Raw genomic sequence first — 25,459 nt, 5'->3', positions numbered from 1 at the left:
CAATCACAAAAATCCATTTTGATGTCACTTTGTCTGATTTATTTGCATGTTTTTAGTTGCTTGGGTTATTTTTTTTTATCTTTTCATGATTCACCCACATTGTCCTCGATGCGTGTGTGCGTTGGTGTGTCATCCAACTTCCATGTCAGGAGGAGGTGGCGGTAAGTTAGAAGAGGGAATGTCGATCTTTTTGTCTTTACAGCTCTATGATATTGTCATATTCTCACTTGTTCACCAGCCAATGCAATCCTGGAGAGGAAACCCTCACTTCTGACGCCCTCTGGTGGCAGTTCAGAGAATCGGCTGGTCAAAGGAGAGGACTTGGAATTGGAGTGTATTCCAGAAGGAATGTAAGTAACACTGCATAAAGTGATGGCATTTGAAAAGCAGTTTTATGTTTCAATTTGACTTCTGTTTTTTTGCAGTCCAACTCCACAGGTGGAGTGGATAAAAATTGGCGATCAACTTCCTGTTAAAGCAAAGCTGGAGAATCACAGGAAGCTGCTGATCGTTCCCAGAGCCCAACAAGAGGACAGCGGGAGGTACATGTGCAGAGCAAATAACCCACTGGGAGAAGCTGTCCATTACTTTACAGTGACAGTTGAAGGTAAAAAAAAAAGTCAATAATTAGGTTAAATCATTTACCTTTCCTCATCAAATTTACAACATGCAGGTCTCCTCTGACCCTGCAGTGCTGTAGACTATAATTACAAACCTGTCCTGTCTTTTTTTAGGCCTAAATTATTGAATTAACATTCAATAATTACCATTCAAACTTTAATATTTACTAACAGTTATCTTTTAAGCGTTTAAACTTTCTGTTTGCTACCCAAAAATGTGCTGAAGGCTGCTTTATTGAAATATGAATAAGCATTTATTTAAAAAAAAGAAAAAGAAAAAGATTAATGAAAGTATTTTTTGGCATAGTAATGGCTAATGGCTATTGTCTTCTAATTTTTGAAATATTGCACTAAATATGTCTTGGAGGTGTGGTTTTTATTTTCTTGTTTAGCTGCCAGTGATACTGGTGTATTGCACAAAGAGGACAACATGAGAAAGAAACACCAATGTCACATCATTAACCTTCACTTTAAATCTGCAGCTATGTGGTTAAAACAGGTGCATGTTGATACAGAACCATGATCAGAGCTGGTTTCGGAACATACAAAGTAACCTAACATTCAGCTGGTTTAATGGTCCTTATCTCAAACCCACCTAAACTTTCTGACTGTATTGGCTCTGGGCCCTTTGTCCAATTAGTAGTGGGGTTGATCTTATCCACTGATCTTATCTACTTTAGCGAAGGTCTAAAAATCAGCCACTGTCCTCTTTTCTCTGCAGTGACAGAGGTTTGACTGTTAGCCCCGCCCTCCAGGTCATTTCTGCATGTTTGCAGTTAACAATATTCACCCCACTGTTACCAACTCTGCAACTTTCTTGCTATATTTAGCAACAATTCAGACAAAAGAATGGGTATCGGCCAAAATCAGAATCTGCAGCGCAGACTTTTGAAAGATCGATTATCAGCCAGAAATGTGCAATCGGTTGACCCCCTAGTTGTGTGTTTATATTTGAGTCTATGTATAACAACGAACATTGAGTAAAAAAATCTTCCCTAAAATGTCAAATTGACTTGAACTGTTGTTGAAATGCTTTCACGGTCACATCATTTGTTTATGTTCAAGGTTCTCTGCCCTTTGATGACATTTTATTTAGTTGTCATTGTTTACTGCATGCCTGGCTAATGCTAGGGCCCTCCTCTTGGCTCTGATTGGTCATTTCTGACAGAGAGCGGCGTATTTCTGCACATGGCAGAAGGACCACAGGGAGGATGCTGAAGAGCTTCATTTTTTTCACAGATTATATGTTTCATAATATACTGTCACAACATCATAATACACTGCTCAAAAAAATAAAGGGAACACTCAAATAACACATCCTAGATCTGAATGAATGAAATATTCTCATTGAATACTTTGTTCTGTAAAAAGTTGAATGTACTGATAACAAAATCACACAAAAATCATCAATGGAAATCAAATTTATTAACCAATGGAGGCCTGGATTTGGAGCCACACACAAAATTAAAGTGAAAAAACACACTACAGGCTGATCCAACTTTAATGTAATGTCCTTAAAACAAGTCAAAATGAGGCTCAGTATTGTGTGTGGCCTCCACGTGCCTGTATGACCTCCCTACAACGCCTGGGCATGCTCCTGATGAGGTGGCGGATGGTCTCCTGAGGGATCTCCTCCCAGACCTGGGCTAAAGCATCCGCCAACTCTGTGGTGCAACGTGACGTTGGTGGATGGAGCGAGACATGATGTCCCAGATGTGCTCAATCGGATTCAGGTCTGGGGAACGGGCGGGCCAGTCCATAGCTTCAATGCTTTCATCTTGCAGGAACTGCAGAGAGTGTATATTGTTATATAGTTTATATTATTTTTAAAAGTTACATACTGCAGTTTTAACTAAGTTTACACATAAATGTCACAATTTGCACAGGAACACAAAGTTAGCACCTTTACACTGCAGAGACATAAAATCTTATGAAGTATTTTTAGTTTAGTTTCTAGTGCAAATATCTTAGTATGCTTTAAATAAGACAAAAACTAAATTACAAATAACTTTTCAGCAAGATATAGGAGCTTGATTTAAGTCAATAATTCCTTAATATTGATTTAAAAATTACTAGTTCTCTGGCAGATTATTTCACTTTACAACAAGACCATTTTTCCATGTCATAAGTGAAAAAATTTCCAAGGATTCAAGGCTTTTTTTTATTGCCATACCACCTTTGGTTGTTTGTTTTTGTTTTTGTTTATGCCAATGGAATAAGTATTTTGTCATCAATATTAAGGAGAAATTGACTTAAACAAGCCTTCCAATAACGTCAAGTTAAAATTTATTTATATAACATATTTACAACAGCCTTAGCTGACCAACCAAAGTGCTTCACAACAAACAACATCGCAGGGAGAAAACGATATTTGCACTATGTTCCCTGCTGACAAGTGACTTGTTAGATTTGTCTTATTGTAGACATTTGCACTAAAAATTTGACCAAAATACATGGTATAATTTTATGTTTTTGTAATGTAAAGCCCAATTTATACAGTTTATCTGCGAAAAAAGTTGATTTGATGTTTAGTTACTCTTTAATTCATCCAGTCAATCTACAGAGAGCGGCAATAACATTGCTTTCCGTGTAACTGCAGGTCATGGAAAACAATTAGGTATAAAAATGAAGGTAATGATTTATAATGCTTGATCACTTTGCACCACTTATGACACAGAAGACAGAAAAGCCATGATTACAATAGCTTCACTACAGCTGCTCCGCTGTTCAGATTTTGTTTAAAAGAGGACATCTACAGCCACGTCCTTGTGAGTGACCCTGAGCAGGTGTTATTGTTTAAGTGTTGGGTTTATGTGAGAATTACACCTGATTCTATCATGAGCAGAGTCACTCAAGGGAGAAATGTTTCTTTGTCGGTCCATGTCTGCAGGCCTTGGATAAAAAACCACAACATTACTTTATACTGCATAGCACAGTGAAGAGGTAACTGTCTCTCTCTGTGCAGTGTCTCTATGATAACATGGAGCTGACTGTGTTCCCAGGGCCTCCAGAGTGGGAGTCGGAGCCACAGAGCCAGCTCAGTATGATCGGCTCCCATGTCCACATCAAGTGCTCAACCCGCGGCGTCCCGGAGCCCACCATCACCTGGAGGGTGAATGGCCAGCTGCTGCAGGGTCAGTCCCATGACACTGACCATTAAACACTGTAAAAACTGGATCTTACCAAGTATTTTTCCTCTAGTTTCTAGTACAAATAAATTTATACACTTGATTATTATTGTTTTTTTACTATCATTATCATCAACATTTGACATTTGTTTTTGTATTATTATTTTAGTTGGTATACTATATAGATTATGAAGTATATGGTGTATCAACCAATCAATTAGGAGTTAGAAGTGTCAGTTTGTAATCATCTTGTTTTAGGTAATATTATTTATTTGTAGGTTCTTTAGCACAGTAGATTGCATGTTTTTTTGTGTAATTACACATTTCTGATGATTATCGAGTTGGTAAGTGATGATTTTTATTCACTTCTGGCAGATTATTTCACTTATAACATGGGAAAATATTATGCCTGTGGAAGTAGTATGTTTTCATCAATATTAAGAAATTATTGACTTAAAATAAGCTCCTATATTTTGCTGAAAAGTTACTTTCAAGTTAGTTTGTCTTATTTCAAGTGCACTAAGATAATTGTAGTGCAAACTAGTCCAGAATTACTTGGTAAGATTTTGTGGTTTTGCAGTGAAAACGAAAACATTTTCTGCTTTTGGCTTTAAAACAAAAGAAAAAAAATGTTGGAAAGTCGAGAAAATTAAAATGGAATCAACTGTGTTTTTCTGCAATGTCTGGCTTACCGTGAGGGAGAAGGATTGTGGTATCTGACACCGGGCTGACCGGTTTCATTTATTTCATTTCTCATTTCCTTAGGAAGCTGAAATGTCTCGGTTTTTAATTTTCTTGTCCTTGAGAGCCGTGCTACTGCTTCACAAGAAACAGAATTTTGGAAAGTTTTCTTGCCAGACCTGGTTGGTTAAATTAGCAACAAAGCTTATATTCAGATCGTTGTGGCAAATGAGCACAAAGAGCTCATCTTTCTCTAAGCTTGCATTTAAATGTATCTGGAAGAGGTTTGCTGGCATAAAAGTAATAAAGAATTCTCAGTTTGTTTTATTCAGCCAACGTCTCTAAGAATCCTTACAAATCCCAACAATGTGAAATAAACACTAAAAAGCATTTGATAGCCTCAAAAACCATTGTCCATTAATTCATTTCACTTTAGATGAGACAAATGATTCAGCATGAGATTCTCACCTTGAAATACCACAGTATTCCTTTTTATACAGTATTAAAAATGCATGGAAAAAAAACACAAATAATCCATCCATCCGTCTTCTTTAAACCCTTGTCCCTCAGTGGGGTCAGGAGGGTTGCTGGTGCCCATCTCCAGCTAACGTTCCAGGTGAGAGGCGGGGTCACCCTGGACAGGTCGCCAATCTGTCGCAGGGCAACACAGAGACAGACAGGACACACAACCATGCACACACACACTCACACCTAGGGACAATTTGGAGAGGCCAATTAACCTACCTGACAGTCATGTTTTTTGGACTGTGGGAGGAAACAGGAGTACCCGTAGAAAACCCACCATGCACAGGGAGAACATGCAAACTCCATGCAGAAAGACCCAGGGCCGGGAATTGAACCCAGAACCTCCTTGCTGCAAGGCAACAGCTCTACCAACTGCGCCACTGTAAACAAAACCAACATTTAAAAACATTTAATTGCCTATAATGCAATAGCAGCATTCCTTTAGTGAACGCTTGATCATTTGTGGCAAAGAATGCATCTGCTGATAAAAAATACATCTAACATCAACATGTGAAAAGTTCAGCACTTTCTGCTCGACTTCAAATTGATTGTTAAATTAGTTGATGTTAGTTGATTAGTTGATGATTAGTTTCAATAATCAACTCGCTACAGTTAATCCGATGAATTGCTTTAGCCCTATTCCAAGTAGTGGAAGTAATAATGTAAAATATTTGCATTTGCCCCGTTGCAGACTCCCCAGTGGCCAACAGGAAGATGCACGGCGATACCATCTTTTTACAAAACGCCAAAGCCTCTGACAGCGCCGTCTATCAGTGTGAGGCCTCCAACAGACACGGGACCCTTCTGTCCAACGCCAACATCATGATCATGAGTAAGTAAAACAAAAAATCTCTGCAAAGCCTTTGTGAGGATGGTAAATGGACTGAACTTATATAGTGGTTTTTCCAGTCAGTTTTGACCACTCAAAGCGCTTTACACTAGAGTCACATTCACACACCGATCGGTAGGCAATTTTGGGTTAAGTGCACATCGACACATGGCAGGAGGAAGCTGGAAGGGAACCTACAACCTTCCGACCGCAAGACGACTATTCTACCCACACAGCCACAGTCGCCCCAGTGGATGTGTCAGACTTTACCGCCGGAGAGCCAACATACGCCCGTAGAGCTGTGAGGAGCCCAGAGAAGAAGCTCTGTCTGCTGACTGTCATTGCACTCAGCCTGGCTGCTCCCCCAACAAGAAGCAACAACATTCTGTTCTCCGCCATTTATATGCTAACAAGTTCGCCTTACATTCTGCGCACATTTCAACGCTATAAGATCAGCACAGGAGTGCAGATTAAAAAAGAAAACCGCCAAACACAGTCCAGCGCTTTCTGTCTCTATGTGAAGTTTCTGCTCAGCGACACAGGAGTTAATAAAGCCGGACAGCTTCTGAATGCTAAGTCCTGCTTGCTGCTGCTTCGCCAAACAAAAAGGAGCGACGGAGCATTTTAATGAGGTTGCTGTGGCTCAAACTGATAAGGTGCATGTGCTCCACTAACTCATTATTGCATTGTTTTCTGCTTTCTTTTCATGTTCGCATTCCTTACAACCAGACTGCCGAGTTATTTATTTCACTTACACAAAAGAATTTGTAGCTAATACACACATACAACTGTGAAATGCTAACACCTTATTTAACCTGCAGTTGCCTTTGCTGTTTTTATCAAGTGTTTGTGCTTCCTTAAAAAGTCTCACATTCATGTGTCTAAAATTAAGACCAGAAATGTCTTAAATTCATAAAAATGTCAATTGGCCTTGAAAACATTAATAACAGATCTTAAAATTTGTCATGGCAGAACAATTTAATATAGTTATCTATGTGGAACTTTCCTATCAGGGAAACATTTCACTCGCATACAAACATGTTTGTTGCATTCCTCGCTAAAAATAGTGACAAAAATCTATATTCCTTATTTGCCAGCTAATCAGCTAGCTATATTTTTTTACCTCTGTTATGGGTACAAAGCCCAACCATCATCCAACTATCCCCAATATATGTTTTTTTTCTGTCTTAAATTTCATTCAAGGTGACAGTAAAAAGGTCTTTAAAAGCCTTAAATCCATGTGTCTAAAATTGAGGCCTTAAAATGTCCGAAATTCATTTGAAAAAAAAAATGTATTTCACCTTAAATATGTTAATTACAGTTCTTAAATTTTGTAATGGCAGTACTGTTTGAGTCACACACAACACAGCCAGGTTGACAGTATTTTTATGCTTTATTGCTATGCAGCTAGCTCTAACCATCCTTTATACTTATAGTTTTTTCAGTCTTCATTTTCATTCAAGCAGGCATTAAAAAGGTCTTAAAAAATCTTAAATTTGAGTTTTTGAAACCTGGATTTAAAAGACTCTAATCTCACAACCTGTCAGGTTTAAAAGTCTAAAAAGAAAAAAGCGACATCTTGAGCAAAAACTGTACAAAGAAGCTTTAAAGAAGTTAAATTCAGTTGTTTTGTTCTTTTCAGATTTACAGCCTATGATTCTGACCAATAACGGGGAGGACTACTCTGGAGTGGAGGGGAAGGGAATCATGATGCACTGTAAGGTCTTCAGTTCTCCTCCTTCAGCAATCACTTGGTAAGCCCAACACACCAGCAGGGAGCAGTAGAGTTTCAGTAGGTTCATTTGTGTTGTGCCCTAGTCAGATTCAAGACAGTGTTTCAAAACATGCCACTTGTAGTGCATTGTAAAAGTATTGGCACCCCTTAAACATGTCAGTGTTCTGTCACATGACAGCTGCAAACTTGAACGGATTTATTTGACAGACCAGGGTCTGCAACCTGAACCTTACATAACAGCTCTTAGTAACACTGACCTAAAATGATTGAGTCAACTAATATTTTGAAAAGAAATTTAATAAACGTGCTGGTTTAAGCCTCTTTTTTTTTTTTAGAATAAATTGATATTCTTTCACTGATTCACACTAAAAAAACAGTGGTATTGTTTTAGATCCATTGTGATATTTATCAAAAATATATATATTTTTTTTATGTCTTTTACCTTTTATGGCTCTAGACAAGTCTTATGTAGCTGGATAAATATGGCTCCTAGGATTGTAAAGACAACAGATCAGTTATAGAACAATATGTAGTGTGTAAATGTGAAGTGGAAGGAAAATAACTTATTGTTTTGTTTTTTTTTGTTTGTTTTTTCATTTTTAGCTTTGGAGGAAGAAACTTTTTTGCAACTATAGATCATAAAATTAAAAACCTTGGTCCTAATTGAAGCAATGCCATAATAATGATATGATTTTATTTTTATTTTTTCTTGTTTTTACATTTTGTTTGTTTGAAATAAATTAAGAAATATGCATATCATAAAAAAACAACACAGTAATATTGGTAGTAAGACATGTAGAGGCAACAACAACAATACAGAAAAGTGCTGACATCAGATCATATCAAAATTTATATAGATTATTTTGTCCACATAACCTCGAAAATACTATTTCTCCTTTTAAATATGGTGGTGGCAGCACCATGACATTGGGGTTAGCCGGTCCGAGATAAAAAGGGCGGAGCTAAAAATAGAGAAAGAAAGCTGAAAAAGCTTCGAGACAGAGAGAGGCAGACAACAACCACAGCCAGGACAGCAAGAGCTCCAATGTAAAGGTTTCCTTGTTCATGTGTGTGATTTTATTCTTCTATCATGTTTGTAATAAATGAATAAAATAAATAAAGCATATTTCTGTGCTTGAGACTTAAATCTGAGAATTTGTGACAAGCGAATCTCACAGATCCTCTATCTAATCTAACTAAACTATTTTGCAAAGATGAGTTGGTAGAGTGGGTCTTCGATATGGAGGTAAAGTTTTACCATGATATTTTGAGGGAGTTTGTGATAACAATAACAGTGAAAGCTGTTTACTACTTTTTTGTTAACTGTATCGTTGTAAAATAAACTCAAGCATTGGTTTATGGCACAGCAATAATAACCCCACAAATATAAACTCTGCTCTCAAAAAACAACGACACGGAGAGTTTTAGGGAATTTTGACAATTATTAATTAGAATTTATTGTGACAGAGATAAAATTATCATAAGAAATTTATCACAATAAATGGTAAATAATATAAATGCCCACTACTAGAAGCACCCGAAAGATTCACTGTTGCAAATGCAGTATTGACTCAGATGCACCAAATACAAATACATTCTACACTATTCAGGTTTATATTGATAAAAAAATATTAAGTCCACTTCATACACTGCTATGTGGGGGTCTATCACAGCAAATCCCATAAAAATACGTAGACTTTGGCTTTGGTAACAGAACAAAAAGTGTCATGTTACAACCACACACGTAAAAGTGTTCCACTTTTGCAGGTATGTATGTATATTTTCTTACAGTTGCCTTTCTTCATATGTATTTGAACTGAAGTTACCTCAGACTGAAACCTTTTTGTTTTTCCTCCTGTCCTCAGGAGCAGAGATGACTCCTCTGAGTCGGTGGCGGGGCCCCGGTTTACGCTTCATGACAACGGTTCGCTGGAGATTCACTCGGCAGAGAAAGGCGATGCGGGACAGTACACCTGTTTGGCTAAAAACACGGAGGGATCATCCGCCATCGACGCTGTGCTCTACATAAAAGGTAAACACTCATTCCTTTGCCAACATGTGGAAGGAGCAGCCCACAGTGTGTGTGCTCTGCCGCTAACTCGTGCTTTCTGTGGAAGATCCCACCAGAATAGTGGTGGCCCCAAAGGACCTGCAGATCTTAAAAGGCAGCGCAGCCCAGCTCTCCTGCCTGGCAGAGTATGACAAGTCCTTCAGCAATGACTTTGAGCTCCTATGGGAGAAAGATAACATACAGATAGCGCTCAACTACACAGTTAATCCCAGGTAAGACCCAGAATTTTGTTTATTTTTAAAACATGGCCGACTTGGTCTCAGCTCAGTTTTCCTTCTCCCTCTCAGTGCTTGGCAAACGAATATTCCAGCCTTTTGAATGTTTTTCACATTTCATACACAAACTTTAAGATATTTCTTGGGAAGTGTTTTTGGGGACTAACACAAAGTTCAAGAAAAGGAAAGAAACAATGCATATAAAAATCTGAAAAGTGTGGCATGAATGTTTATTTACATGATTCACTTTTTAATCTTTCTGTTTATGGACTCTTTTCTTCCTCTTGTCTGGATTTAATTGATTCTGTTTGTTTTGTTACTACTTCTTATACTAAAGCATGAAGAGTTGAAATTGTTTATTTGTAATGAACACATATAAACTTCAGTCTTCACCTCTTCAATTTATGCAACACATGAATTATTTTTATTTGACTTCGTTTTGAATTTCTTTGATTTGCAGTTAGAATGTTGATTATTATGTGTGTGATTGAGTGTTTTGGACTAAACTATTTGGTACAAATACACATTTTAAAGCTAAAATGTGTATTTTCCCCTCCTTAATGTTTCTAAACTGTGTATAAACACATTTTGCCTTTTGTTTACCTCCATTCATCTTACCTTCAGAACTAACACATTCCCTCAGCATGATGCTGCCACCAACATCTTTCACAGTTTTTAAAGTGTTCACAGTAATGAGCAGTGGACTTTTACTACCACACAAAATCTTACCAAGTTTTTTTGGTCTGGTTTTCAGTGCAAACAGAATTAACTTACAAGTAACGTTTCAGCAAGATATAGGAGTTTGTTTTAAGTCAATAATTGGTAGCACTTTATTTGAAGGGGGGCGAATAAGATTGACATGCCACTCTCATAAACATGACATAACTCCTGTCACGAACATAAATAAGCCTTCATGAACATTTGACTGTTGTCATAAAGCATCATTCGGTAAATTATGACACTTTTAATACAAAGTTGACATTATTCAAAATTTCTTTATTATGACAACTTGACATTAACCAGTAAATCATTACTGTTATAAATTTGATACAAAAGTATTACTGATTGCACTTTAAAAATTAGGTAACTTTATGTTATTAAAGGTAAAGTTTAAACATTAATGATTTCTTGGCTAATGTCAAGTTGTCATAACAAAGACATTTTGAATAATGTCAACTTTGTATTAAAAGTGTCATAATTTACCGAATGACACTTTATGACAACAGTCATAAATATTCATGAAGGCTTATTCATGTTCATGACAGGAGTTATGTCATGTTTATGACAGTTTCATGACAGTCTTATTCACCCCCCTTCAAATAAAGTGTTACCTAATAATTTATTAACATTAATAAAATAAAAAACAGTACTAGTTTTACTGGCAGATTATTTCACTTTTAACAAGATATTCTCTCATATTATAAGTGAAATAATCTGTCAGTGGAACAAGTACTTTTCATCAGTACTAAGGAGTTGTTGGCTTAAAACAAGCTGTATCTTGCTGGAAAGTTGTTTGCACTAGAAACTGGGAAAAAAAAACACTTGGTAAACATTTTCAGTGTAGCATTCTGTTTGTAGGCCAAAAAGTTCAGTTTTGGACTGTTTTCATACTTGAGACTTCTTAAGGCTTTTTTTTACCAGTGGCTCTTTACTTGCCACTCAGTACTTTCTGTACTGAGTAGTAATAGCCATTTCAGTCATGAATTTAATCATGTGATTTACTGGTTGCTCTGGATTTTATTTTAGGGTTCAGAGATCAGGGGGTGAATAAATAAGCATGACTCACTTTTCAGATTTTTAGTGATAAAATAATTAAACATCCATCATATTTTGTTCCTATTCACAATAAATTAAGGTGGGAAAGTTGAAAGGATTTTAATACTGGTTCATTGCTGAGTTTGTGTCTGGACGTCTCTGTGAACAGATACATCATGGAGGACGACTATCTTAACATCAGCGACATTAGCCATGGAGATCAGGGTGTGTACAGTTGTGTGGCGAAGACTCCGCTGGACAGAGACACAGCTTCAGCCTTCCTCATGGTGTTAGGTGAGCACATGCCACAGCATCAGCAAACCACACAGCTCTGCATTATTGTTTGTGAAGAGATCAGAATGTCAGAAAACACAGAGCAGCACCGTGTCTGACAAGACGCGACTGACGCCTCTCGACCAAAAACACACAGCGCCTTCAATTCAGCTCGTTCCACATCCTCTGACTCGGGACAACTTGATTGAACATTTGCTGCTTTGACCTTTCCTTGCTAGCAGAGATTGATGCCCCGTTGTGTGATTTTGTTTTGTTCTGTTGGGTTGATTTCCAGATGTCCCTGTCGCTCCAGAGAACTTGGTTTTATCTGAGTACAAGAGTAAAAGTGTAAAGCTGGAGTGGATCCCCAGGGATGACCACAACAGCTCCCCTACTGGTACGTAGGTGTAAATGCACATTAAAGAAGCAAAGCGGGAACGGCATTAGGACTTTTTTTTTTTGCTCATCGTGCTGCGTACATAATAAAAGTGTTGGATCTCAAATACATTATTGATTAATGCAAACATGAATTGTGGTTTGTGCCCCAGAGAAAGAGAGAAGCCAGGAGTGCTCCGCTCAGAGCGTGTCAGATAAGTGATCATTTATAAACGGGACACTTTGATTATGTTTCTGTTTCTCACCAGAGTTCGTCATTGAGTTTGAGGAAAACAAGTGGGAGCCAGGAAACTGGAAGGAGCTGCTCCGAGTCCCTGGGAACCACAACTCTGCCATTCTCAGGCTCCACGGTCACGTTGAGTATCGCTTCCGTGTTTACGCCATCAGCGCCATCGGAGCTGGGTTGCCCAGCGAACCCACAGAGAGATACAAGACCCCCCCGTCAGGTGGGACATGCCCTCCTCTGTTATTCCACAATGTGATACATTCCCTGACAACTCCAGGTCAGGAAACTTTAAGCATCCTTAAAAAGTATTTCCGCACTATAAGGCGCACCGGATTATAAGGCTCACCTTCAATGAATGGCCAATTTTAAAACATTTTTCATATATAAGGCGCACTGCATTATAAGGGACGCTACAGTTAGGGTTGCCACCCGTCCCGTATTGAATGTATACGAGACGCAATTTGTTCCGTACTCTACAAATGTGGATGTATAATAATAAGGAAATGGTCCCCGAGTACTTTATATAGTAGGCTGCCCCAACTGCTTTTTGGGTAACACAGACCAACCGATACACTGCCGCCGCAGTCTCTGTCTCTCTTTCCCCGATCCCCCAAGCTTTAAATGTATAGGGGCTTGTCCCTTGGTCCGTTATCCGGGTGCTAGTTGAAGCATCCCGGATGAATATCTAAAGCCACTTTGTTGACATAAAGAATGTCAACAAAACAGTCCGACTCGGGTTGGTGAGGAGAGCCTTCCGCGACTGGGCCGGTGCGTGACCGGACGATGGTCACCCTTCTCCGTTCGCGCACAGCATGTTCGTGGAGAACGTGGTGCTAAATTACCTGCAGACGACCTGATTATCAGGTCAGTAGATAGATAGGTCAGTCAAACAACTATCCCAGCATGCACCGCGCACTTCTTCTTCTACGGGCGAAAATAAAGTCGACGGTTGCTTATTGTTGTTGCTAGACCTGTTGTGGCTCAATATTGGTCCATATATAGTATAAGGCACACCGGATTATAAGGCGCACTGTCAGCTTTTGAGGAAATTGAAGGTTTTTAGGTGCACCTTATAGTACGGAAAATACGGTAATTTGGCTAGAATTAAAGTCTTAAAATGTCTTCAATTAGTAAAAACCAGGGTCCGTGTACTTTTCCACAGTAAAAATCGAGCATATTCAAGGAAAGTTTTCAAACTTTTGCTGCACTAACTTTGGAGATAAAAACAATTCAAATGAACTGCAGAAGACGGTTTCAAATGAGATGGTTGAAGCTACCGCTAACTTTGTTAGCTAGTTGGCTAGATATTTTCCTTCTATCATGGTCACAAACCTGCGTTCAGTGTTTGCTGTGCTTTCTTTTTATGCAATGAAGTTCCCCCATCCATCCCCTATATTTATAGTTTTTTCTGTCTTAAATTTAATTTAAGGTGGCATTTAAAGGGTCTTAAAACATCTGAAATGTGACTTGTTGAAACCTGCAGATCCTCCCTGTTAAAAGGAGCCACTCCTGCCACTCTTGTTGAAAATCTGCTCTTTCACTGCTGATGTCTCCCACTAACAATGCTGACAAAAATCCATATCCTTTCTTTTTTACAGCCCCTGACAAGAACCCAGAAAATATCAAAATCGAAGGTCATTTGCCACATGAAATGAATATCAACTGGGAGGTAAGAAGCAGAGCCTGGCCTTTTATTACCTTGTTACTTCCATATTCTGCAATTCGTCCTACCTTTCCCCCTAACCCCACGCCTCCTTCTTCTTCAGTTCATAGAATTCCTCTCAGCGATCACAGATGAAGTTTTTATCAATGTTTCATTTGCCAGCAGCAATAATTTAAGAAGCAGAAACTGTCCATTTTTGATATTTCCACGTTCCGCAAAGATCTGAAGAAAAACCTTCTTATCTGGGATCACTGTGAATATGTTTCTATTGAACGCGGCTCCTTTTCTTTGATTAGAAAGCAAAAGGGAAGGCTGTGAAAAGAAAACCTTTTAACATTGGCAGTCATCCATTTGGCTTTTATTGTAGAAAGATGAATCTCTCCTTCACTTATTATCTACTTGCCCTGTCTCGGTAATGTAGACCCTCACTTGTGGATTTCAACTTTTCCACTGTTAATGATTTGCTTTTGTGGATAATGGCATCTTATTCTATTTCTCACACTCTTGAGTCCTGTGAGGAGATGAATCTTTTCATCTGTGGTGTCTGTATTAAACAAAACGGACCACCTCAGTGGCTCCATTGTTTTATTACACATTGTGATGAAATTTTTCCAAAGAGCCATGTGCATCTCACCACACACTCTGGGATTTGACACCAACCGATGACAAAACTTCAATGAAACTTTTCTATTCTTCCTGTCTCGGCCGTCCAGCCGCTGCTGCCCATCGAGCACAACGGCCCTGGCCTGGAGTACAAGGTGAGCTACAGGCGGCAAGACGGGCAGGAGGAGTGGACGGAGCACACCGTGAAGAGGCACTCGTTTGTGGTGCGGAACACTCCCACCTTCGTTCCCTACGAGGTGAAGATCCAGGCCAGGAACAACCAGGGCTGGGGGCCTGAGCCCAGAATTGTGAGCGGATACTCAGGAGAGGACTGTGAGTTTGATGGAAGCTACTGTCGTTCATGTTTCAGTCTTAGGTGACTTCACGGTGCAGCAAGGAGCTAGTTAACGAGGATACATTTCAGAGATTTCTTCTCTTTCCTTTTTAAAGGGACAATATTATGTGAAATTCACTTTTTTAGATTTATATCATATTATGTCAGTCTCTCATCAAAAAGAAGCGCTGTTGTGATGACCAGGAATTGTTGTAAAGAGCAGGAGCTTCTTAAAAAGACAGAGACCAATTTCAAGGCAATAGATGATGAAAAGTCAAACTTTTTTTAAGTCACTTGTGGTTACTTGGTTGCGCTATAAAAAAGATGGGTTTAAAAAAGATGGGGGGAAAAAACATACAAAAAACCCCTAATTTATCATTTTTTCAACAGGAAAATAAAATCCATGCTAAAAAATAATTAGAGATTAGAATTTAACATTAAATAACCTAGAATAAAATGAAGAAAATCATCCTCACCACCATCGCCATGTTTCACTGTTGAGATATGATAAATAAATAAATGAAGAGATACCAGAGCAGAGTCATCTAAAGCTAAACTCTGCTCAAAGATGAATCACATTATGATGAATATGCTGCTTAGGCTATCTGCTCATGTATCACTCACTGTATGAAATCTCATTTCACACATTTTTTTCCATTAACAAGACACAAAATTAAAGAAAATAAAACATTCCGACACTTAGCTGATAAATGGTTGCTTTCATAAAAAAATTTAATAGTGTGAGAATTGAGTTTGTACAGTTTGGACTAGAGAGGAAAATGGAGAAAAAAACTGTAATTAAGTCTCAAGCTGGTTGCTTTAGATGAACAGACTTCACAGATCCAGACATGAAATATAAAAAATCCAGCCCATCTTATTTATTACTTCCATTTTTGCAGTGAAGCGCAGTATGTTGGAGTTTGAAGGGAGCATCTTCTCATTTCTGTGTGCATTTTCTGCTGCGGTGTTGTAATCCAAAAGAAAAATAAACTCAAGCATTGGTAGAAAGCAAAGTAGTTATGGACCCATAAAAATGACTTCCACTGCTTATAGCAGAGGGTTATATCCTGTTTATGTCTGTTGGTTTGTTATTTTTTGTGTAACAGTTTTTTTTTTACTTCTTTTAATAGAATTATGTAAACTGTGCTCTGTCCTGTGAATTCCATGGTGACACTTTTGGTTTTTTCTGCTTACTTAGGACAAGGGGTGAAGTTTAGCTATTGTGCTAATTCCTGAATATTGACACTGTCATGAATTGTGGTAATATAGATTAATGTGCACTGTCCTAATGAAGTAAAATAAAATTGAGTTAAATAAGTGCACATTATTAACCTGAACACATCATCCCCACTGTGAAACATTCTTCATGTTTTGTGATGTTGTGGATAGTTCAACTCATTAAAGAGAAGAGGCAGCTTGTTTTGGTTTTGGACTTAATCTTGTTTAGATGTTCTGGTACAGCTTGGCTCTAGCTGGGTCAGGTAGGAAGTGGGGGTAAGTTGTGGATGGGGGGTTAGAGGGGCTGTGTAGTGTATGACTTTTTCTGAGGCTTAAACCTAGGAGTCACACAAACCTGTACTTCCTGTGTTCAGCCTTCTTCTGGACTTGTCCTGTGGAGGTCACCTCAGGTCATGACTCCTCCTTAGTGTTGTGTGCTGTCATTAATGTAGCGCTAGCTCATTACCCTCTAGGTCTGTTTTTTATAGATATCCATGAGAGAACATTTGTGAATCATAAGTGTGTTTTTTTTGTAGATTATTAAAAGTTCCTCAAACTGTTACTGATTCTGACGTGTGTGTTTGCCTCTGCAGTTCCCTCTGCTGCACCTGATGACGTAGCTGTGGAGGTGATGAACAGCTCAGCCGTCAGAGTGACCTGGACACGCGTCCACAAGGACAAGCTCCATGGACATCTGGGAGGCTACAGGGTAAGCTTAAGAGGAGCGGCCACAACTTTGCTGCTCCCAACATGTGTATAACGTAAAACCGCCTGTCCTCTTCTTCAGATAAACTGGTGGCGCCTGCGCAGCCTGGTGGACTCGAAGAAAAGCCACGGAGACAAACAGTCTCTGGCGTTCCCCGGGGATCGAACCCACGCCACCGTGCCGGGCCTGACACCCTTCTCTGAGTACAGCCTCATTGTCATGACCTTCAACGGGCGAGGCAACGGTCCGGGCAGCCATCCGTTCAACTTCAGAACCCCAGAGGGAGGTAGGGTTTTGGAAAAGCAGCGTGAAGCGCATTGATTCACAGCCTCTGAAGGAAACATCCAATAATAACCAAGAAAGTAGGTTACTGCTGCCGACAGTGCTTATTGTGTGTGCTTTGTTCTCCGCCCACAGTCCCAGAGAAAAACCCAGTTTTGAGGGTCACAGATGTAAAGAGGAACTCTGTGTCTCTGGCCTGGGCCCCTCCTTTGGAGCCCAATGGGATTCTAACAGGATATCTGCTGGAGTACCAGCTCAGTATGTATCACTCAGGAAAATGACATGCTTTCTTCTTATGCTTCCACCACAAAGTTTATAAATACAAGTGCATAAATATGTAAGCATTTACAGTTTTCGAACAGTAACAATATTATGAGCCTAGTTTAAAAGACATGAGATGTTTATGCTTAGTTTATGCTTCCTTTGTTAGATGGGACTAAGTTTAGTCCGGTATGAGGTTCTCACTGGCTACGTTTCCATTGACTACCTTGACATTTTGAATTTAAACTTGTTTAATGAAAACATGCCAATTTCAAAACAACTTGTTCTTGATCAAAAGTTTTGGTGCTAGGATGAGGTGGCTTACCATTTCAAAATTGGTATGTTTCCCAAAACTGCAAAGGAAACACTTTTGTAAAACACAAGATCAGCAATTGCATGTTACTACTGGCATAAACCACAAAGAAGAAGGCGATGATAGGAAATACGTGAACAAACTTGTTCAAGTGTGATTTTAATTTTGTTTCTTATTTAATGGAAACGCCTCAATTTCGAAATTGTGTTTTTTTTAACAGTAGCGGAGCATTGACAAGGTCTTGCGCACATTTTTAATGGAAATGCAGCTATTGTGTGATCTTCATTAAAACTAATGTTTTAAGTAAGCATAGTGTTGGCACAAAAATTTCAAAACAAAAATTTATATCATGATGTAATGCATGACGCTCATGCTCAATTTAATTTCTTTATATTGCACCAATTCACAACGAATGTCGTCTAGAAGCAATTTACAAAAACATTACTTCAATTCAGTCACACATACATTCCACATGATCCAAGTTATCAAACACTGCAATAAGCTGATTAATTATTCAAAACTGTTCAAAAAGTTTCTATCTGAGGAAACCCAGCAGCAAATCACTGACTTGCAGCTTTCACTCCTCCCAGACAAACATTCAGACTATATGTTAACTTTACAGCAGTCCCTCATACAGAGCATTCATGTGGTGACAGTAGAGAGGAAAACCCCCCGTTCAACAGGAAGAAACCAACATCAGAATCAAAACCGTTTTCAATACGAAGACTGATACCGAAGAAGAAAGATCAGATAGATGCACAGGGGTACTTTCTATGTTAATAAAAAGTAAAAAGTTAACAGCAGAAGAGGCAAAACAGTTAGTTGTTGGCAGCATTACCTCAGCCAGGAAGGCACCACAACTCAACGGAATGCTAGACCAAGTGTAGCTTCAATGGGGAAGAAATAACAGAGACCTAACAGCAAATAATGTAAAATGAAGAGTAGTAAAAGAAGAAAGTTATGAAAAATGGTCAGTGTGTCCTCCAGAAGCCTAAGCCTATGGGAGCATTGTTACAGAAATGGGTCAGAATAACTTAAGCCAGTCTTAACTAAAAGCTTTACGAAAAATCTGACTTTTAGACCTACTTTTAAAATTTGACATCAGTTTGGCATAACATCATTTTTGCTTTATTTTAAGGATCACAAATTGGCTTTTTTCCACATTTATCCAACTTTGCTAGATACAAACAGTGTTTTCAAAGAAGGAGTTTATCCATATGCTATTGTCATCACTAATAATACATAAAAAACAATCTACCATAACACTTAGGGAATTAGAAACCTTTGGTTTGTTCAAGCTAACAAATGAGAGACCATTTTAAATGATTCAGAATCTGGTTCTTTTTTAGAAAATACAAAATAATAAATAGAAGTTTTGAAACCAGAACCTTTAAAATGATGGTATACCATGAGATCAAAACTCGATCCAGCCTAAATTAGATTATAGATGTATAGGTTTTAACATTGGTTTTAAGAGGGATGTCTGAAAAGACAGAAGGTGAGTTTCTGGCCTGTTGTTGATTGTGCATGCAGCCCTTGATCTTTAATAGAAAAACATATTCATCCTGATATCAGGATATGTTGGGCAGGGTAGGTATTTTACGTCACAGTCATGAGCAGTTCTGGCTCATTCCATTAGAATCTGCTTTTCCTGACTCAAATATATCCCTATTTGAATAACCTTAGCTTGCAGTTCCTGAGGACATTATCCAGACACATCACATGTCCAAATACTGATCTTAAGCAACAAAGGTAACAAAGGTAATGACCTACTTCTAATAACGTCGTAGTGCAGCATTTCCCTGGCTAATTGGGTGTGATTTGGTCACTGCACAGGAGGGCCGGGTATCAGGCTGCATTTCAGGAAAGGACGTTTCTGGTGGCACGCCACAGCAATTAGGCTGATAGGCTCTCTGAAGTGTGACTTTTTGTTGAAGTCCCCTTGATGGAAGTCATGTATGAAATGTTGAGGATAATGCAGCCAGCTGTTGGGAGTATCATCAATGACACAAGTGGCGTCTCAAGCTCTAGCACATCTGTTCAGCAGTAATATCAGATCCTACAGGTTTCTGATGAATGTCTGCTGTGACACTTTTCAGAGTCTGAAACAGGATTTGAATCCCTGACAAATTTCCTTGAAGTAGTTTATTTTTTAAAGTTGCCATCAGATTGTTATTTCATTATATAGTATATATCATATAAGTAAACACACCCCTCAGTCTTCTGCATATATTCCATTATTTCTTTGATTCGGTACAATCACTGCTAACAGTTTATTTTTGTTGGGAAGAATCACAGTTTCTGTACTTAAACAAACATTAGACAGAGGCATTTTACTGTGTGCGAAGTTTTAATTATTATTTGTCCCAAAGCAATGAAATCCAACATTACAGCTGTCTGGTATTATATATGCTTTAGTTTAAATGTTTTCCCAATGACATTTACTAGCTAAACTAAAATCTTAAATTTAGCGGCGACCGGCGAGCTAATATATTACAAAACACAGTCATCATTTTAACTTAGTTACAATATACAAGAACAGCCTGGAACGCCTAAACACAAAACAGTAAGTCTAAATTCAATAAATCTTCCTGTGGATGGATCCATAACCATTAATATAGAACGTGACAGAAACAACTCAGGATACACTAGCTGACTGCTAAACTAGCAAGGCAACTAGCATGTTGGCACCAAATTGCTATCACTCTCATCATTTCCCTCTCAAAACAGAGTCTACATAAGACCAGTTAATTTTATATCAAATAGTATTTGTTGAAAACTATGTGATAATCTTAACTGTGGTGTTAATAAACTTTACCAACATGTAATTAAACAATGTGTAATTACAAAATTAGGGCTGGCTTTGGGCTGGCTAAGTAGAGCAAGAGACTTCAGGGATTCACTGCCACCTTGTGGTGGGCCTCAGTACAACCCGCCCACGCCTCATTCTTTACCAATCTAATGTTTCTTGCGCTTTCACTGTACAAGCTGTATATGTACTTAGAAAATATATGTCTGTATGTCTTAGAAAATACAGTTATCTTTTATCTAACAAGGTCCTTTTACTGGCAAAGTTCTACATGCCAGGAAATTTTAAGGAGTTCCTTAATCAGAATTCCACTGAAAACACAATTTTTGCTTAATTCTTTGTTTCAATGTATCATTTGGGTTTAAAATGCAACCCTGCTGAATGTATCATTCCTTTTTTATTTGCAGCTTTTGTATTTGTGCAGATGGGTTTGAGGCACAATACGAACACTTCAAACCAGTCTAGTGTAGCTTGCACTGCTCTGAACTGAAATATTGTTCGAAGTGGGAGTCGAAAACAACGTTGGCTTTGGTTCATTCTGTGTAGCAAAATCCTGGCTTGTTTCACACTTCATAAAGCCAACCGTGTTTGGCGCCGGCTGAAGAATATTTAGACTTGCTGTTGTTTGTTGCAAGTGTGCGAGCCAGAGTCTGCAGCCTTTCGCCAGTTCACTGTACAAGATAGAGAACACAAGCTGGCAGGCCACAGGGTTTCTGGGAAAGTTACAACATAAAGCATTAGCAAGATGGAAACATACGGCTGGTAGCTTTTTTTTTTCTCCCTGCTCTAGTCTGGATTGCATAATTTGCCAAAAAGACAATTTCATCCCTTGAAAGAAAACCCAACAAGAATCAAGATTTTTACTGAAGAGGAGTCCCCATGAGGAAGGAATTCATACTGAAGCATTCCTGTCAGCATTTCTGTTGCTCTTAATGTGAGGAAAAACATTGCGCCTCTTCCACAGCAAAGGTCACCTTAACACCTGCTGGGTTTGTTTTTGTTACTAAGAACATAAATGTCATCTTCATACCTAGCTGGCTGCCTTACAGTCTGAAAAATGAGACGCAATCAGAAAGCAGACATCAAAAGCACAAAGACGATTGAGTTTTAAATGGACATTAGATAACATACTGAGTTCATTTTTTAAAAAGAAATAAGAGGTGAATTATCTACTTGTTTCTTTGTGAGTTGTTATCATCTGAAGAACATTAAGTTAAATCCAAATTATTTATATTCAGTAAAAATCTTGGTTTAAAGTTTTTCTTACCAGCACTTTTTCTACTTACTGTTTTTCTGCAGGTAACAAAAGAAGCAAAAAATCTTCCAAGTTTTTCAGTCAGCAACTAGATGGTTATAACTGGATAACCTACCAGAATTAAAGCTGTATTTCCTTTAATTTCTTTAGTTAACGACACAGAGGAAGTTGGGCCTCTGCAGGCTGTGAACATCAGCAACCCTAACACCACCAAGTGGATCCTGCATGAATTAGAGCCTCTGACCAAATACAAGTTGTATCTTCGCTCCTGCACTGCGGTTGGCTGTGGGCCCGTTGTCAGCGAGGAGAGCACCACCGCCCTGGAAACAAGTGAGTGACAGTTTAGATGATAGCTGCATTTCCATTACAAATATGGGCAAAACTTTGTTGATATTCCGCAAATGTTGGAAAAACACAATTTTGCATTTGTAGTTTCTATTCAATAAGAAACACAATTAAAATCACACATGAATAAGTTTGTGATAAGTCATTAAGAACATGCTACACCACCATCCGCATGGCCACCATTTCCTGTTGACCATGTGACTCTTGATGCAGAAAAAGTTTCCAGTGCAGTTTTGCGAAATACACCACCTCATTCTAGAGTAGCGGTTCTCAACGTGGGCGGTACCGCCCTCCGAGGGGCGTTCAGAGGACGGCAGGGGGGCGCTGGGATTCCTTTGGTCGAAGGTTAACTTTACACCTTATAACAACAATACCAGTTTAGACTTTGAGCAACTTGGTAAAATTTTATTGTGTAACATTAAATCATGCTTGGCTGCAACTGTATCGATGGCAGCTCTCCTTCTATTCAATGTTTGTAACTTCTTGGCGCAGCTCCGCTCCTGCTACTGGTAGCTTCACCGCATCAGTTCAGCGTTGCACCGGCTGATGACGTTGCTGTAATTCACTTTGTCTGGTATTTTTGTATGTACACATATTTTGGCAGTTCTCTGATTATGTCAAAGCAGCAACTTATATTAAAAAGTGTTTTATTTCCGTTTGAAAGCTGCATGCTTCCATGGAAGGACAACAGAAAATCGCTCTTATAAACATGTAATTACTAAAATCACGATACCCTGACGTTGTATCCCTCTGAAAAATAAACTCATTTAAATAAAGAAATCCCTCCATGGGTGATACCACGATAGATGGCATTCATTTTATAGCGTTAACACCGGTGCTGTAAGTGGTCCGGTATGAAATGGGTGTGATAGAACAACGGTACCACAGCACTTTTAAATTTCAATAATCAGAATACCAAAATTGTTTCCGTTGTTTTGAAAGGTTTATGTCAGTCTGTCTTTGCCCCATAGATACGTTTCCTGAACACTGCGCACCTTAGGGGGTAAAAAAAAAAAAAAACCGCGCAAAACTCTGAAACAGGAGAAGCGGAACATAAAATGGAGCGACCAACTAGATGTGAATTATGGCATAAAAACAAAGAATCCGACGCTGAACAGTGAAAAATCAACACATGATGTGAAACACATTATGGCGATTAGGCGGCGCAGCAGGTGATGAGTGAAGATTACTGGTGGTGAGCGTCAATAAATGATAAATCTAGCAACAGGAAAGAAACTAAAGTGGACATAGCAATAAACCAAGAGAGGATAATACTAATCAAATGAAACTAAATGGAAATGAATGAAAAGCAAAATGCAAGAAGAAACTAAGAAACTAAAGTAAATACAGAGGAATAAACTGGTATGGAAAGACCTTTCAAGCAATAATTAATGCCGAGTACTGTATGGCAAGAATAAACACACTCTTTCCAGATAAAAGGTAAAATAATATTGTTGAAGTGCCATGGGTTTGTTGAGATATATTTAATACTGAGAATAAATATATCTTACAGACCATAACAGTAAATAACATCACTTATTTATGTTTTTAATTAGATTCGATATATTTATTTCTTCAATATTATTTTTCATGTCAGTGTTAATGTCATGAGGCTGATGACTCCATGATACTTTCAATTTGACTCATTAGCAGAAAGTAAGGGGGTACGGCCCCTAAAAGATTTAGCGGGGGTACGCAGTACCCTCAAGAGAGGAGCGGCTCTCTGCTGTAAAAAGAAAATCAATGGATTCACTGTACAGCCGCGAGTTCACCCACTTTTTCAAGAACAATCTAAAACACGACTTAATCAGTTAATAAATAGCTTTTTTACTCATTTCATATTGTTTCTGAACTGTTCGTGCTTTGCTAGAGCAGGGCCCAATATGTCGATCGCGACATTAGGTGACAAACTGAACGCCACCAGGACACTGAGACCAGCACTTCCTCCTCTGGCTCCTTATCAAAACGTTCGTAATTTTATTAAAGAACAACAACAAAAAAATCAACATAACGTGCTCAAATTTATGACCTAACAACAATAATAATCTCAGTGATTATTGTTTCAGCAAGGTGTTGCGCAATTCTGTGCGTTTCGGTTCCATTATCAAAATAACAGAGCAGAGCAGGAGTTTAAAATTAACTAATCAACCACCGCTGTGTTCGGGGGAGCGCTTATTAATAATCGCAAAATAAATATCAAGCCTGCAAACCTAATATTGTAACGGACTRGTTGTTATGTTTTTAACATAATCTCGGTTCGGCTTGTGGAGCGCAGGAGGTTGCCATAGCAACAGGTGTGCTTAAATGACAGAGACCGAGAGTAAAAAGGTAGGAGTGGTTTAGAGTTGATCACCTGTTCAGGTTGTTTTACCTTTTTTTTACTTTTGCATTGGCTCATCACAGCCGCTGTAGTTTCTGAACGTTCAATAAATGACAAACTTGGACTAATTACCTCGTTCTTTGAGTATACAGTACGTCATTTACAACAAACATCAAACACGGTAAATATGTGTCATTAAGTATTTAACAAATAAATGGCTTCTACCGCGATAATTATGTGAAATTAAATTAATTGTCTGATATAAAAAAGTTTGGAGCTCTGAGCTCAGAGTCTGAGAGGCTTTTTCTTTATCAAACAATTTTGTTTTGCCTCTTATTTAGTGTAAATATTGATGTTGGTGAGGTTTTCTCCAAAATAATAAAATTGTTCAACCTTTATAGCTCCCCTGTTGAAAATGAGGCTCTTAACATTCACAAATGACAGTGAAATAAAATCCAGTCGAACATCTGGTTTGAGGTGATTCCTCTGGAACCTGTTGGAGGAAAAMTATCCCAWCTTCAGAAAATGAGCTTTAACCTAACAGAGCTCTGTGGTTCCTCCTATCAGTATGAGAGTCAGGGTGAGGAGGCGCCATGTTAGGAAGAGAAGTGTAAGCTACAGGATCTTCAGAACAAACAGGTCATGATCCCTCTGTCTGGACACAGGATCAATAGAACCAGTTTAAAAGCTAAAACGAATGGTTATATGAAAGACAGGGAAAACTGGGATGCACTCCATGCCATGATGTTCAGAATTTAGGTCTCATGGCATCTCAAGGTGTCAACATTGCAGCCAGTGGGCTGAATGAAATACAGCTTTATTTTGTAGCAATTCAAGAGCTACCCAGCTTTTATTGCTTTGCAAAAAAATTAATCAGCACAGAAACTCCAAAGCAC

The 25,459-nt window shown here is 38.5% G+C and overlaps 1 protein-coding gene across 7 annotated transcripts in view; it reads left to right on the top strand.

Annotated features, from left to right (window-relative positions):
* Positions 1-25,459, top strand: part of chl1b (cell adhesion molecule L1-like b) — a 140,853-nt gene that overhangs the window by 95,351 nt on the left and 20,043 nt on the right. For 5 of the 7 annotated variants that reach the window (XM_008410607.2, XM_017304925.1, XM_017304929.1 and 2 more), the window contains 17 exons: positions 150-161; positions 239-350; positions 426-607; positions 3,623-3,754; positions 5,646-5,786; positions 7,426-7,537; positions 9,384-9,550; positions 9,636-9,801; positions 11,729-11,853; positions 12,128-12,229; positions 12,477-12,674; positions 14,053-14,123; positions 14,831-15,053; positions 16,866-16,981; positions 17,060-17,264; positions 17,396-17,518; positions 22,049-22,228. In XM_008410607.2, the coding sequence (XP_008408829.1) occupies positions 150-161; positions 239-350; positions 426-607; positions 3,623-3,754; positions 5,646-5,786; positions 7,426-7,537; positions 9,384-9,550; positions 9,636-9,801; positions 11,729-11,853; positions 12,128-12,229; positions 12,477-12,674; positions 14,053-14,123; positions 14,831-15,053; positions 16,866-16,981; positions 17,060-17,264; positions 17,396-17,518; positions 22,049-22,228 (2,367 nt within the window). The remainder of the gene's footprint in view (positions 1-149; positions 162-238; positions 351-425; positions 608-3,622; positions 3,755-5,645; positions 5,787-7,425; positions 7,538-9,383; positions 9,551-9,635; positions 9,802-11,728; positions 11,854-12,127; positions 12,230-12,476; positions 12,675-14,052; positions 14,124-14,830; positions 15,054-16,865; positions 16,982-17,059; positions 17,265-17,395; positions 17,519-22,048; positions 22,229-25,459) is intronic. The other 2 variants (XM_017304927.1, XM_017304928.1) reach the window with 2 other exon arrangements.

Source organism: Poecilia reticulata, linkage group LG5, assembly GCF_000633615.1.
Source record: "Poecilia reticulata strain Guanapo linkage group LG5, Guppy_female_1.0+MT, whole genome shotgun sequence".
Classification (NCBI taxonomy): Eukaryota; Metazoa; Chordata; class Actinopteri; order Cyprinodontiformes; family Poeciliidae; genus Poecilia; species Poecilia reticulata.
The sequence above is the reverse complement of the archived record's forward strand: the minus strand, read 5'-3'. Positions and strand labels throughout refer to the sequence as shown.